Here is a 15,817-nt window from a genome sequence, read left to right as displayed (position 1 = left end):
AAAAAAAAAAAAAAAAAAAAAAAAAAAAAAAAAAAAAAGAGTACTCTTCAGAGTTCTATAGCTGATTATAAACTTCCCTATAAAAGGATCAAAGTAAAACAACAATTGTGGATGTCAAAAGTCTTAGGACAGCCATGGTTAAAGACACAATTGACAAGGAAATTTGGGTACTTCTGTGGCACACAACAACTTTACATAATAGCAGTTACTATTGATAACATATACTAAGACACATCAGAATCACAGGAATCTCATACAATTTTGGAACATATACTAATAACACACTTACATAAATATGGTCTAAAGATGATTAAACACCATTTCATATTTGACAGTGCTTCCTGTAAGATTGTATTATACCAAGTAAGCCCAATATGTCTCCCTTGGAGCTCAAGGGATCTAACATCAAAACAATAATCGAGGTCAAAAGGACTGAATTTTGAATTTGATTCTGGAAAGTTTGTCAAATATCAGAAGTTTAAAACACTTGATATAGGCCGGGCGCAGTGACTCATGCCTGTAATCCCAGCACTTTTGGAGGCCGAGGCAGGTGGATTATCTGAGGTCAAGAGTTCAAGACCAGCCTGGCTAACATGGTGAAACCCCGTCTCTACTAAAAATACAAAAATTAGCTGGGCATGGTGGCACGCATCTGTAGTCCCAGCTACTCAGGAGGCTGAGGCAGGAGAATTGCTTGAACTCAAGAGGTGGAGGTTGCAATGAGCCAAGATTGTGCCACTGTACTACAGCCTGGGTGACAGAGTGAGACTCTGTCTCCAAAAAATAAATAAAATAAAACATTTGATATCACAAAATAAGATCACAGGTCATTGTAAAATAAGTCATTTAGTCAAAGTGCTAACTCAAAGGTTTTGAAAAAAAAGGCTAAAAACCTTTTTTTTTTGAGAGAGGAGATTTCCCAAACAATAAGCCCTAATAAAGACAGTACGAGGCCACTTAAATCTCTGTCAAGTCTTATAAACAAATCTATTAAATTTTAATCATTTTGACCATAAGATACAATTTGTATAAACCCTTTTATAACCTTTTATAATTCTTTAAATTAAAAAGTGGATTATGCTCCAAGAAAACCTTGTTAATCTGACACAAGGACCCAGATGCTGGTGTCGGATCAGTGTCTGTTTGATATTAATGTTTAATTTACAGAGAACCTCTGAACTAATTTTCTCTCTCAAAATCAGCCCTTACAATCTCACACATCCACCTCTTCCACAATAGTTCCTGGGCGTACAGAGGTTAAATATTTTTAATTTCTGGCCCTGTGTCTTGTGAACACAGTTTGATTGTCATCTTTTCCTGGATGTGAAGATGAGGCTTTAATTATTTTCGCTGTTGAAGATTTAGCAGGATTCAAGTTTCTTTTAGCCCTAGGAATCACAGCCCTGTGACTTAACAGCAGAAGGACTTTAAAAGCAATACAAAATGTTACATGGATATGCTAACCTTAATTTAAAAAATTTAAATCAATTTTCTTTTTTTTCTGAGACAGAGTCTCGCTCCGTCGCCCAGGCTGGAGTGCGGTGGTGCGATCTTGGCTCTCTGCAAGCTCCGCCTGCCCGGTTCACGCCATTCTCCTGCCTCATTCTCCCGCCTCATTCTCCCGAGTGACTGGGACTACAGGTGCCCGCCACCACACCCGGCTAATTTTTTGTACTTTTAGTAGAGATGAGGTTTCACCATGTTAGCCAGGATGGTCTCGATCTCCTGACCTCGTGAACCCCCCCTGCCTCGGCCTCCCAAAGTGCTGGGATTACAGGCATGAGCCACTGTGCCCAGCCATTTAAATCTGTTTTCTAAGCAAATAACTTAATAATGGGATGGGAAATATTTCAATAAAACGTAAAATCTGGGCCGGGCGCAGTGGCTCACGCCTGTAATCCCAGCACTTTGGGAGGCCGAGGCGGGCAGATCACGAGGTCAGGAGATCAAGACCAGCCTGGCTAACACGGTGAAACCCCGTCTCTACTAAAAATACAAAAAAAAAAAAAACTAGCCAGGCGTGGTGGCGGGCGCCTGTAGTCCCAGCTACTCGGGAGACTGAGGCAGGAGAATGGCGGGAACCCGGAGGCGGAGCTTGCAGTGGGCGGAGATCGCGCCACCGCACTCCAGCCCGGGCGACAGAGCAAGACTCGTCTCAAAAACACACATACACACACACACACACAGACACACACATACACACACATACACACACATACACACTCATAAAATCTGGCCAGGGGTGGTGGCTCGTGCCTATAATCCCAGCACTTTGGGAGGCCAAGGTGGGCGGATCACAAGGTCAGGAATTTGAGACCAGCCTGGCCAATATGGTGAAACTCCGTCTCTACTAAAAATTATAAGAATTAGCTGGGTGTGGTGGCACATGCCTGTAGTCCCAGCTACTCAGGAGGCTGAGGCAGGAGAATCGTTTGAACCTGGGAGGCGGAGGTTGCAGTGAGCTGAGGTAGCACCACTGTACTCCAGCCTGGGCGACAGAGTGAGACTCCATCTCAAAAACAAACAAACAAAAAATGTGTGTTAGACCAGTTACCTAAAGGCACAAAACAAAAACAAAAGCCTGCTGTGGTGTGATTGCTTTGCCCTATAGGGAGGCAGTCTAGGTAACCTGCAAAACGAATGAAAATGGTACTTGAATTAATCAGACATAGGAAGAGTGTGTCCTGGGTCATAAAGGTTTTCAGTTTCATAGAACAATTTAGACATATTTTAAAAAGTCAGGAGCACAAAATGTTACATTAGAAGAAAACATTTCTTTTGGATTTTTAAGAGGAAAACATTTTTGGCATCAGGCCACAACAGCAGTTAGAACTTGAGGGGAAAAAAGTTCAGGAGCTGACGAAAAAGTTGAAGGAGGGAGTTATTATCTCAGGTCTTCTCAAAGAGAAAACGGCAAGATGCGGTAAAAGTTCAACTTTTGGGTTAAAAAAATTAAAACGTCTTGTGATTTTATTAATCAGTATCTTAAAAGAATCTTGTTTTAACAAATTATTTAGTGTGATAGTGTATTTTTAATATCTAAGCCTAATTTCTAGAAAGACTTATAAATAATTTCCTTTTAATTACAGCCAATTTGATCACAAAAAGTTTTTTTTCCAGAAATCATCTTTTTTTGTTGTTGTCTGGGTGACGGGGTCTTGCTCTGTTGCCCAGGCTGGAGTGCAGTGGTGTGATTTGAACTCACTGTAATTGTTGCCTCCTAGGTTCAAGAGATTCTCCTTCCTCAGCCTCCCACGTAGCTGCGACCACAGGCGTGTGCCACCATGCACAGCTATTTTTGTGTTTTTAGTAGAGATGGGGTTTCACCATGTTGGCCAGGCTGGTTTCAAACTCCTGAGCTCAGGCAGTTCGCCTGCCTTGGCCTCCCAAAGTGCTAGGATTACTGGCGTGAGCCACTGTGCCCGGCCCCCACTTTTATTTCTTTTCTTTTTCTTTTTTTCTTTCTGTGTGTTTGTGTGTGTTTTGAGACACAGTCTTGCTCTGTCACCCAGACTGGAGTGCAGTGGCACAATCTTGGCTCACTGCAACTTCTGCCTCCTAGGTTCAAGAGATTCCTCCTGCCTCAGTCTCCTGAGCAGCTGGGATTACAGGCTCCCACCACCACACCTGGCTAATTTTTGTATATATTTTATTTGATTACTTATTTTTATTTTATTTTATTTATTTTGAGATGGAGTTTCACTCTTGTTGTCCAGGCTGGAGTGCAGTGGTGTGATCTTGGCTCACGGCAACCTCTGCCTTCTGGGTTCAAGTGATTCTCCTGCCTCAGCCTCCCAAGTAGCTGGGATCACAGGCATGTGCCACCACATCCAGCTAATTTTGTGTTTTTAGTAGAAATGGGGCTTCTGCATGTTGGTCAGGCTGGTCTTGAACTCCCAACCTCAGGCGATCCACCCACCTCGGCCTCCCAAAGTGCTGGGATACCAGGTGTGAGCCACCGTGCCCTGCCCTATTTTATATTTTTTAAGACAGGGTCTCGCTCTGTTGCCCAGGCTGGAATGCAGTGGCACGATCTCAGCTCACTGCAACTTCCACCTCCCAGGCTCAAGTGATTCTCCTGCCTCAGCATCCCACGTAGGTGGGATTACAGGTGTGTGCCACCATGCCTGGCTACTTTTTGCATTTTTAGTAGATATGGGGTCTCATTATGTTGGCCAGGCTGGTCACGACCTCCTGACCTGAAGTGATCCACCCTCCTTGGCCTCCCCAAGTTAATTTTTATATTTTTAGTAGAGACAGGGTTTTACCACGTTGGCCAGGCTGGTCTCGAACTCCTGACCTGAAGTGATCCACTCGCCTCGGCCTCCCAAAGTGGAGGGATGACAGGCATGCGCCACCACGCCCAGCCCCCACTTCCATTTCGATTTGAGTAATTTGAGCTGTTTCCCTTTTTTCTGTTAGTCTAGCTAAAGGTTCTTCAGATTTTTGTTGATCTTTTCAATGAACCAACTTTTGGTTTCATTAAAGAGTAGCTGTGTAGTAATAACTTTTTTAGACAAAAGAAAATCAGGTAACAGTAGAAAAGCAAGGAGCTTAAGAGCTGAGAGGAACTGGTCTGTTTATACCTTTGGGGTTCAATAAAGAAACTCACATTTCTCTCAGAAACGAGTGTGGCACCTTCTCTGTTTTCTTTAAGGAATCCCAGACTGTTAGACATTATTTTAAGTCCTTCATACAGCAAGGGGTGGCAAGAGGAAGCAGACATGTGCGGAAGCAAATGGAGAAGACAATTCAGTCGACTGAGGGAAAGAAATCTTTTTTTTCTCAAAAAACAAGACCCTAGGAGAGACAAAAAAGCATTTTGTCCCTTTAAATATAAACACACACACACATAAACACATACACACACATATATCTTGGATATTAGCTTTTAATTAAGCTGACTTTAACCATTGAGCTCTTTTTAAAAATCACTTTAAATCTCTTACTACCATGTTTTACCTGGGACAAAAATGACTGCTATTTCAAAAGTAACACAAATATCAAACCAGAAAGGATTTGATGTAGGAACCAAAGTCAGGCTGTTGAGGTTAAAAAAAAAAAAAAAAAAAAAAAAGACAGAAACTTAGCTGCTGAGCGAGAGTGCGGGGCGGCTGCCCTGGGTCTTTCAGTTTGGGCCTGGCTGGCAAAGGTTATGGAAATAAAGCCCCTCAGGCAGTCAAAATCTTTTTTTCCTTTTGGTGGCCTTGTTTTCTTCTTTTTTTCCCCAGCTGTGGGAATTTAGCCAGTTCAGAGACCTTGTTTCCCCATAATTTGGATTTGACCAAGTCAGGTAGAGTTGATCAAACCAAATGGGAAACAGACTGAAACAACAAAACAGAAACCATAAATAAAAACAATTCAGCAAAACAAACACGCGCTCACACGCTTTCTACAATTACTGAGTGCGCTCATGGTAAGGAGAAATGAAGACCAGTTGGTTGTTAATCTTAAGTTTTAGTCGTCAGGTGAATGTTTAAGACAAAACCCCAATTCAGCTACTTTCCTAGGGATGGGGCCCAGGCTGCAGACTGCCCTCTGCCATCTTAGAAGCAGGAAAACCTCAAACTCGCCTTCTCTGTTGGAAGCAAGCAGCAACTCCAGAAGGTAGTTGCCTGCCCTCTGTCGCTGCGGAAACAGGAAGACTTGCCTTCCTTTTTGGAAGCAAGTAAAACTCAGCACAATAAACCTTAGATCTCAACCAAATTTGGGGAGATCAGGGATTTTCTGGAGCGGGGAGCTCCTGGGCCTCAGCAAATCATCCTGTTGGTTTGAGCAATGAAGACAGTCGGCATTGTGGAGCTGTCCATCCTCGGGGAGCCCTAAACCCCAATACTGTTGGGCTGAGGTCAGAAGTCCTGGACGAAGGCTTTGGGAAAACTTCTAGGCCGGCCAAGTGTATCATTAGAAAAATGAGTAACTACATACATTACATGACCTTTCCAAACATTATGGCCCATCATAGTTGGCATTAAAGAAAATTGCCATTCTCCATGTGGACGTGACGGAGGTCTCAGGTTACGGTGGAACTGTTTTTAATGGTAAAATTGTGATCTTAAAGTTTACAGAGGATCTGGTTGGTTCTGTGGTGCACGTGCTAAGCCACCGACAGGAGCTGAGAGGCTGGACTGGGAAGGAAGCCCCAGGGCCCGCCCCCCGGGTGCAGGTGCTGGCTGCTCAGCTGCTCTCTGAGATGAAGCTGCAAGGCAAGTGTGCGTGGACTCGGTGATTTAGGTCTTTTGCTGTAAAGCGGTACCTGCTGTCTCCGTGACTGTAGCTGTGTAGTAAAGCTTTGAAGCCAGAAAGCGTGAGCCCTTGAACCTTCCCCTGGGTTTCTAGTTTGTTGGCATATTTTTAAATAATCCTCCTTATTTTCCCAAAAGCAACAGTGATGTCCCCACTTCCATTACTGATATGAAGCATTTGTGTCTTGTCCGTTTGTCCTTAGTCAGTCTAGCTAAAGGTTTTTCACATTTTTGTTGGTTCTTTTTGAAGAACCAGATTTTAGTTTCATTAATTTTCTGTTGTCTTTCTAGTTTCTGCTTTATTTTCCCCAAGCTTTTATTTTCTTCCTTTTGTTTGCTTTAAATTTGTTTGGTCTTCTCTTTCTAGTTTCTTAAGGTAGAATATTAGGTTATTGATTTGAGATCTTCTTTTTCATATCAGCATTTACAGTTGCAAATTTCCCTTTCAGCAGCGCCTTAGCTGCATGCCATCAGTTTTGAAAGGTTATGTTTTTATTTTCATTGATCTCAATATTTTCTAATGTCGCTTAGGAATTTTTCCTTTGGCCTATTGACTATGTAAAGGTATGTTATTTCATTTCTCCGTGCCTATGAATGCCTCAAATTGCCTTCTACTATTGAGTTTTAATTTCATTTCATTATGTTTAGAGAACATACTTTGTATGATTTCAATCCTTTAAAATTCGTTGATACATCATTTATGGCCTATTATATGATCACTTCAGGGTAGTGGTTAAAGCACACGTGAGAAGAATGTGTATTCTGCTGTTGGGTTAGAAGGAGTATATATTTAAATTTACTTGGGATTAAAAAAAAATCTTGTGGCAAATCACATTGCAAGGCAGACTTGCTTCATAAATATGTTGCTCTTTTGTTTTAAAGCGAGATTTTAAAGTACAGCTAGAAAATAGGTTATATTTCAGAAATTAATTCAGATGAGGTATTTGGAACTTGGAAAGAATTTTAAAAGTATCAGTAATTTGTCTTATGGATAAACTGTTCATCTGTCTACAATTAGTAGTTTTGTTTTTTGAGACGGAGTCTCACTCTTGTTGCCCAGGCTGGAGTCCAGTGGAGCAATCTTGGCTCACTACAACCTCCGCTTCCTGGTTTCAAGCGATTCTCCTGCCTCAGCGTCTCGAGTAGCTGAGATTACAGGCGCCCGCCACTACGCCTGACTAATTTTTTTTTTTTTTTGTATTTTAGTAGAGACGGGGGTTTCACCATGTTGGTCAGGCGGGTCTCGAACTCCTGACCTTAGGTGATCCACCCACCTCAGCCTCCCAAAGTGCTGGAATTACAGGCGTGAACCACTGCACCCCTCTAGAATTAGTATATTTTAAAAGAATCATGAAAATAAAAATTAACGTTTGTCATTGAAGTAGAGAAAGTTAATTCAGACGATTAAAATTATCCTTAAGGTTTCAAGTAATATATAAGTAATGAGAAATGAAACTGTGTGAAAAATAAATGGAAACGATAGGAATTTCGAAATATCAGAAGTTGGGAAGTAGTTTTACATTTTCTGCTTAATAAAATGGGCCTGAGACAAAATGTTATTTCAGCTTAGATTCAAATTTTCACTAGGCTGGAAATTATAATCGCTGTGAATGGAGCCTTTGTGTCAGCAAGAGCTTAAAATGTAAAAGCTCCTCTGGTCCTTGTAATAACCAAGCAGGGCAGGTTCTGGCCTTACCTCCATTTTCCACCTGAGGAAACTGAGGCACAGAGGTGCAGATCTTGGCATGGTCATGCTGTTCCTGTGCTTGAGTTTGAAACCAGCTTTGGAGTCCCAGGTGTGTGCTCCCATGCTCTTATCCTGTCACCTCCACTCTTAGTGGGTGAGGGATGGAAAATAGGACTCCAAGTGCTGTATGATTAAGCCTGATTAGTGGTGAATGAAACCCGCTCTTCCCAGATAAACTACAGGAGTCCCAGGAAGTGCCCTACCAGCCCCTTGACTGGCTGGCAACAATGCCCTTCCAGTGACCTTGGCAGGACAGACACCCTCTGATGAGCGGCTCCAGGTGTAGCTCAGGCATCTATTCCAACCCCATTGCCAGGGCACCGCCATCTCGACGGGCTCTGAAATGCTGCTTGGAGAGGAGAGAAAAATGTTGAAGTCGGATTGTTGAGATCAGTGTTGGCCAACAGACAAAGCAAGCCCCATGTGAAATTTTCACTTTTCTAGGGACCATGTTAAAAGGGTAAAGAGAAACAGGGGAAACTGATTCTAATAATTATGTCCTAAATACAATTTTGAAATGTAATGAATATTTAAAAATTGAGATAATTTACATTTTTTTCATACCAAGTATTTGAAATCAGGTGTGCCTTTTACACTTCCGGCACCTGTCAGTTCACACGAGCCCTGTTTTGTGTGCTCCGTAATTGCTACGTGGCTCATGGCTCCCGTACTCAGTGTGGGTTTAGATAGTAGCTATACGGTGACATAACAGCCCCGCTAATGCTCACTGTCCCCTTCCCCTAGATGGCAAGAGGTTTCTGGGGCCCCAGTGGCTGGACTGTGACTGTGACCGAGCCATGATCGAGGACTGGGTGTTCAGGGTCCCCCACGTGGCCATATTCCTGAGTGTGGTCATTCACAAGGGCTTTCTCGTCCTGTGCTCATCCCTGGATCTGACTACCCTGGTCCCCGAGCGTCAAGTGGACCAGGGCAGGGGTTTTGAGAGCATCCTGGACATTCTCTCTGTCATGTACATCAACGCCCACCTGCCTCGGGAGCAGCGGCACTGCTGGCGCCTGCTCTTTTCATCTGAGCTCCACGGACACAGCTTCTCCCAGCTCTGCGGCCACATCACTCACCGGGGGCCCTGTGTGGCTGTCCTTGAGGACCATGACAAGCATGTGTTTGGTGGGTTTGCCTCTTGCTCCTGGGAGGTGAAGCCTCAGTTTCAAGGTAAGACTTGGTAACCTGAACCTTGAGGAGTGGCACAGCCCAGGCAAAGAGCTCTGGAGAAAGGGAGAGGGTGGGAGTGCTAAATTCGGCTCTCCCATCTTCTCCAAGTGTTTCTCTAGACGCAGTTGGGGCGATAGGAAAATGTGATGCTACTCAGTGGTGTTTATCACATCACAGTTCTTCAGGACAGACTGTGTGACCCCCAGTTTTCAGGTGAGGACACAGGCCCGGTTATTACATGGTGCTGGCTCTACAGGGCATGGGAGAAGTCAAGCCACAGATCCCTCGGAGGGGACCAGGAGATGCTGATTGGTTCAGATCGGATGTTTTCCTTCCCTGGGCCTTCCTGCCCCTGCCCCCACCACCATGTGTGTTTGCTTGTTGGAATTTGGAAGCTTTCTGCATGACCTTGAATGTACTGGATGAAAGGCTCTAAGTAAATTCTCCTCTTTCCCTTAAGGAAGAATATTCTGATGAAAACGGTCCTTTAAAATTATTTAAAACACAGGCCAGGCGCAGTGGCTCACACCTGGAATCCCAGCATTTTGGGAGGCTGAGGTGGGAGGATCACTTGAGCCCAGGAGTTTGAGACCAGCATGGGCAACATAGTGAGACCTCGTCTCTCTCTTTAAAAAAATAAAATAATAAGGCCAGGCGCAGTGGCTCAAGCCTGTAATCACAGCACTTTGGGAGTCCGAGGCAGGTGGGCCACTTGAGGTTAGGCATTCGAGACCAGCCCGGCCAACGTGGTGAAACCACGTCTCTACTAAAAGTACAAAAATTGGCATGGTGGTGCACGCCTGTAATCCCAGCTACATGGGAGGCTGAGGCTTGAGAATCGCTTGAACTTGGGAGGCAGAGTTGCAGTGAGCCGAGATCACACCACTGCACTCCAGCCTGGGCGACAGGGTGAGACTCCATCTCTAAATAAATAAATAAATAAATAAATAGGTTTTTGAAACGTTGACAGACGCATCGCCCATCAGTGGGCTGTCCTCTGTACTCGAGAGTGGGCCACCATCCCAGGGTTTGCCTTCGTCACTCCCCCGTACATCCTGTATCTCACCCCGCACCTCTGGAATGGTCATCTCTCCACCAGGCAGAGGGTCTGGAGGCCGGGAACTGTGTCCGGGTGGAGTTGCCCCTGCAGGAGAACTTTCAGCAGAGGCTAGGTGGCATCTGGCTGGGACAGGTAGCAGGGGTCCCAGGTTGAGGGTTGGGCACCTCTATCTCCTAGATCGCATTGTTTCTAGGGTTTGATTTATATCTAGGTTTCAGGATGTTCTAGATCTTCTTAGTTCTGGGAATGGTAGGAATTCTCCCCAAATCAAAGTTTCCAGGTGCCAGCCCTGCTGGTGGGCCTTTCTAGAGACAGCAGCCTCAGCCTTGCCATGGCCACTGTCCTCTGCACACCTACCTTTCCCTGCCTCCGTGTCACAGGCATGGGGCACCAGCCCAGCCTCAGGCTCCGGGGAAATGACACATTGCTCTGCCTCTCACTACACAGCTGAAGGCTCGGCTTGAGGATGTGAAAAGACCCTGAGCATCATGATCAGGTTAAAGCTGCTGCTACCTCCAGAGCCCTTAATGTTCATTTCAGATGGACTCTGCCGGCTCTTCATGTTTTATTAACAAGCAGACTTAATCTTCCTGAAGCATGCGCGAAAAATGCAGTGGCCACGTTTTCAAACCCGAGTTCATTCTGTTGCAGTACGTGTCCGTACTCAGGAAATAACAGCAGAGGGCAGCCTCGCCCCATGTATGGTACAAATCCATGGACTTTGGGTCAAGTTCAGAGAGCGTGCTGTCCGCTTGTCCTGGAGATAATGACCTCTAATATCTGAGACTTTAAGGGATTTAATAGCTGTGGGGCAAACAATGAAGGCAAATGCTGAGGAAGGTGGCCCCTTCTTTGAGTATGGAGGATCTTTCACTGTGGGGCGATGTGGCTTCGTCAACCTTTTTAAAGGACTGTTTTCTTAGTTTTATTTGAGGAAAGAAGAATTGATTATACTTAGAGCCTCTTTTGCTTGTGTTTTCTGTGCAGTAGTTGAAAAGACCCAAGGCTTTGGATTGAACACAGGATTTTGAGTCCCAGCTCTGTCCCTGGGCAGGGTGACTGATTAATTTTCTGAGCCTCAGTTCCTCAGAAGTACATGAAACCATGCTGCGTGGGCAGGCAGCTCCTCAGCGGCCGGGCGCCAGGTGGTGGCGGCATGCTTGAGTATTGTTTTATGAGAATGAGATAAGGAGCCCTTGCTGTTGGCATGACTTTTTTTTTCCGGTAATCATAACTCCTCAGGTCCTTGCCCTGTATCCTGGGAAGTGATGCTTCCCCCACCTGGCCTTCCCCATGGAGAACGGCCCTTGGGGGTGGACTGGCATCTGGGCCCACGCAGCCAAAGCCTGAGCTCTGTGGCCCCGCCACCTTGCTCCGCAGTACGACAGGCTCAGGATTGCAAAGCAAACGGCCGTGTACCTGAAGTCCAGCGCGGGAGGGTCGGGTGGGGCCAATACAGTCGGGTGTGACTGAGCTATTCATGGCGGCGTCTAAACCTGCCCTCAAGCCTCTGAGGCTGCTGAAACCCCAGTGAAGCAAGCCTCAGTCTGTAGCCCAGAGTAAAGTCCTTCTCTTAGCTGGTTCCGGTGGAACTTTCTAGCCTAGCTACCTTCCTTCCTCCGCCCGACGCTCTCAAGCCCCACTGTTGCCTACCTGTCCCACACCTTGTCCTCATGGGATCCCTTCTCCATGGGGGGACTCTGTTTCAGGGCCTCCCTCTTGACCTTGGAAGCTGCCTCCCAGAAGCCTCCAGGGTGACAGAGGCCCCCCGGGGATCTTTCTAGATTGGAGGCCTTGGGTGGTGTCAGCCCACACTACAGACTGGGCCCTGTTTGCTTGCTCAGGGCCATCATCCTCTTCCAGCCTCCTGGTCTTGGTGCCTCCTTCTTATCTACATTCTACCATGGTGCCCCCAATTTTCTTCCTGTGACTTCTTTCCCCCCTGATGACTAGCCCAACCCCAAATTCCTATGAGCAGCCTTCCGGCTTGTTGTGACACTTGTGTATGCTGGTGTCCAGGCGGGCAGCCCTTTCGGCCAAGTCCTCAGAACATGGTGGGAAGCGCCCCTCGCTGGGAGCTCTGAGGATGAGGCCTGGCCTACGGCCCTCTCCCCAGTGCTGAGGTGCTTATGGAGGGAAGGAGTCTCTGAGACTGGGGACCCGTAGTTTCCAGAGTTTTGACTGGTACCTTTCTTCTCATGGCCTGTGTGCCCACCCCATGCCTGTGGGCGAGGGTGGACGACCACCTTTCCCAGGCTGTGCCCCGGGGGGCAGCTCTGCACCCGCAGGTTTTCTCTCTCTGCATGGTATGTTCTTTCAGGCCAGGCTCAGCACCATGCAGCGTCACTTGCCTGCTCGGGTAGGCTGTGCTGGAGGCCTTGGTCTCTGCGGACTGACCGCCCGCTCCTTGCTCATAAGCTAAAGGAAGCCTGTTCTTTCTGGCTTGGATGTGCTTGGCCAGCCTGGACCGACTGCAGACAGTGGGCAGAGTTGTGGTCTCTGCTGCCCCGGCCAGAGCTAAAAGATGTCCCATTCCTTATCAGGTGTCCCTCTAATCCCTGCACCCCCAGCTCATCCACCTGGGTCCCCAGCAGCTTGTCCCAGCCCCCGGTCTGCCGACACCTGGTTATGGGTGAGGGGTCTTGGCCGTGCTGCTTCCTGAGCCACAGCTTACTGGCATTTCTGGCCCTCTGGGACCGGCTCAGACACTGACCCTGTTTGTTTTGTTCTCTGGCCACTTTCAGGGGATGACAGATGCTTCCTGTTCTCCATCTGTCCCAGCATGGCCGTGTACACACACACAGGCTACAATGACCACTACATGTACCTGAACCACGGACAGCAGACGATCCCGAATGGACTGGTGAGCCTGGGCGGAGCGTGGGGGTCTCGCCTTGGTGATGTCCCCCCGCGAAGGCATCAACCCCGAGGCTCAGCTCCACAGATCAGGGCAGGGCGCGTGGCATTCATCTCCTCACACACGCCATGTCCAGTTCCTTCTGCCTCCAGGGCCGGTGCTGGGGGTAGTGACAGCTGGGCCAGGATTTCCCTTAGAGAAGGATGTGGCCTCTGCTGGGGCTTCTCCGTGGTTTGTGTGCAGATGGCGCACTTGGCCCCTTTTTCTGGCCCTCAGGTGATTGGTTTGTGGCCTTTGAGGCCAGGGGTAGTGTTAGCGCCAGACCCGTCCCTGCACGTCACTGGCCTGCCTCATACTTGGGAGTGCTGGACTGAGGGGAATGGATGGCCGGCAGCTCATGAGACAGCATGTGGGGCCCCAGTTGGGGTGACCATGGCTCCTGTCCAGCCCTCGCTTCAGCTTGGTGACGTGGCACAGGAAGCACAGGGAAGTAGGGGAGGCCTAGGCCAGAAACAGGGAGCAGGTGGGCATGGGTCCAGGCAGGCCCGAGGGCAGGAGCTGGGGCAGCATCCACGCCGAAGCTCAACTTACTCCTGCCAGCTCCCCTGCCGATTTCTTTCCTCTGCTACTTGACAGAAAGCTCTTACTGGGAAAATCCAGTCCTGTGTCTGCAGAGCTGAGGGCAGAGAAGGCTGGTCCGCTAGAGGGGCCAGTGTCCTTCCCAGGCTTACCACACTGATGCCCTGGAGAGATGGAGGGGTGTGGCTGGGCCACGTAGAACACCTGGCATCTTCTGGAAAGGGCGATCTGGTGGCGGCAGGAGAGAGGGTGCCAGCCTCACAGGGAGCACCTGGCAGGCCCCGGTCATCGCTCGTCATTGGCCCTGAGGGACAGAGCGGCTCCGAGTGTCAACTCTAGACAGTGTGATCGGGTCTCTTATTGCCCAAGGTCAGAACTAGGGCGTGCCAGGTGTTCCAGGCCTACCAGGGACCAGAGGAGGTTCTCGGCAGGGCGAGGTTGAACAGCTCAGAGCCCAGCCATGTGACTGGGGGTGGAAGGCACAGGGCTTCGCGTCCGCCTCTGCCTCCGGGTCTGCCTCTGCATCCTGTAAGCCACACACTCAGAGCTGAGTTTCCCAGTCTGTCTCAGGGTAAGGATCGCTGCCCGGAAGCGGGGGCACTGGTGCCCCGACATGGGGGGTTTGCAGTATCAGCTTCTGTGTTCCCTTCTCCCCTTATCTTAACTGGGATGCTTAAATGGCAGCATTTGATATATTTCGCAGTTAAGGAAAACATAGATGATGACATTCACACTCACCCGCCCTGTCTCAGGCTGGTACTTAAGGTGAGAGGCTGGCTCGGGGTATTTGATGTCCGCAGGTCCTGAGCAGTTGCTGATGCTGTTCTCTGTCCTGGCTTCCTTTGCAGGGGATGGGGGGGCAGCACAATTACTTTGGGCTTTGGGTGGATGTTGATTTTGGGAAAGGACACAGCAGAGCTAAGCCCACGTGCACCACGTACAACAGCCCGCAGCTGTCAGCCCAGGAGAACTTCCAGTTTGATAAGATGGAGGTGTGGGCGGTTGGAGACCCTTCAGAGGAGCAGTTGGTGAGTGGAGCCATCCTCTGCCTCCCAGGATGGCCTCTTGAGCCTGGGGGCCTTTCTCCATTTTCTTACCATTACCCCCTTTACTCTTCTGTCTGCAGATAGATTCTCACAAATTTGATCCTGGCAGCTGACGCTGGTTTGGATGCCAGGAGATGCATGGCTGGAAGTCTTGTCTGGGATTTGTGGGCGGTTTAGTAGAGCAGCCCTGGGAAGCGGGGGGGTGGTCCTCAAGTACGAGCCCAGGTGGCCCTTCATTCTCTCTGCCCACCTACAAGAGGAAGGTCTGGGGTTCCTTCTTCCCTGGTTCTGCACCTGATTTGCTATTGACCCCTGAACCTCCTGTAATACTAACTACCCACACAGCCATTGAATCCCAGAGTGGGAGGGGCCTTAGGGGGAACCAGAGTCGATTCCACCCGAGAAGGCTGGAAAACTAGCAGGAAGCCGCTGCCTGTTGTTGGGCCATCATGGAACATACCCACCCTTTCTTCTCTTCTATTCTCAAGGCCAAGGGCAACAAGAGCATCCTGGACGCGGACCCTGAAGCCCAGGCCCTGCTGGAGATCAGTGGGCGGTCGCGCCACAGCGAAGGGCTCCGGGAAATCCCAGACGATGAATGAGGAGCCGCCTGAGCCTTCCTGGATTCCTCTGGGTAGAGGGCACCGCCTGCAGCCCCTCTTCCCTCCCCCATGGTTTAACTGTAATAGAGTGCCACACGGGTCACAGCCAGGTAGTCCCAGATGTGCCAACAAGACGCCCTCTGAAGCCATGTCCTGACTGATGGGTGGATCTCCCAGAAATAGACGTTTTTTAAGTTTTATTTTTTGCCCTACAGGGTCACTCTCAGGATCTCTCCGAGAAATCTTAAGTGTCAAATTAGTAACTCAATCTTACACTTTGTTCTTTTTTACCAATGAAATCCTAAGCAGCTGAGACATTTCAGACCCCCGCTGGCATTAGGGAATTCCGCTGGCATTAGCGTTTGTTGGGGGTGCAACTTCTCTATTGAGGAGGGGCTTCTTCCCGCTGAGGCCTCACTCAGGCCATCCTGTTAGAAGGTGGGACCTGATGGTCTGTTCTGACGGGTAAGGGAAAGAGGCATCTGGATGAATCTCGACGCTTTCTGGG

General features: G+C 48.2%; 1 protein-coding gene across 1 annotated transcript in view; it reads left to right on the top strand.

The window, feature by feature from the left end:
- The window catches only part of TLDC1 (TBC/LysM-associated domain containing 1), a 28,296-nt gene extending 12,714 nt beyond the window's left edge, over nucleotides 1-15,582 (top strand). Inside the window, exons 4-8 of the mRNA XM_025371478.1 lie at nucleotides 6,062-6,206; nucleotides 8,737-9,165; nucleotides 12,970-13,088; nucleotides 14,510-14,689; nucleotides 15,196-15,582. Of these exons, the coding sequence (XP_025227263.1) occupies nucleotides 6,062-6,206; nucleotides 8,737-9,165; nucleotides 12,970-13,088; nucleotides 14,510-14,689; nucleotides 15,196-15,309 (987 nt within the window). The 3' untranslated portion in view covers nucleotides 15,310-15,582. The remainder of the gene's footprint in view (nucleotides 1-6,061; nucleotides 6,207-8,736; nucleotides 9,166-12,969; nucleotides 13,089-14,509; nucleotides 14,690-15,195) is intronic.
- Nucleotides 15,583-15,817: the final 235 nt, after the last annotated feature.

Source organism: Theropithecus gelada, chromosome 20 (assembly GCF_003255815.1).
Source record: "Theropithecus gelada isolate Dixy chromosome 20, Tgel_1.0, whole genome shotgun sequence".
Lineage (NCBI taxonomy): Eukaryota > Metazoa > Chordata > Mammalia > Primates > Cercopithecidae > Theropithecus > Theropithecus gelada.
This window is presented reverse-complemented; position numbering and strand designations above follow the sequence as displayed.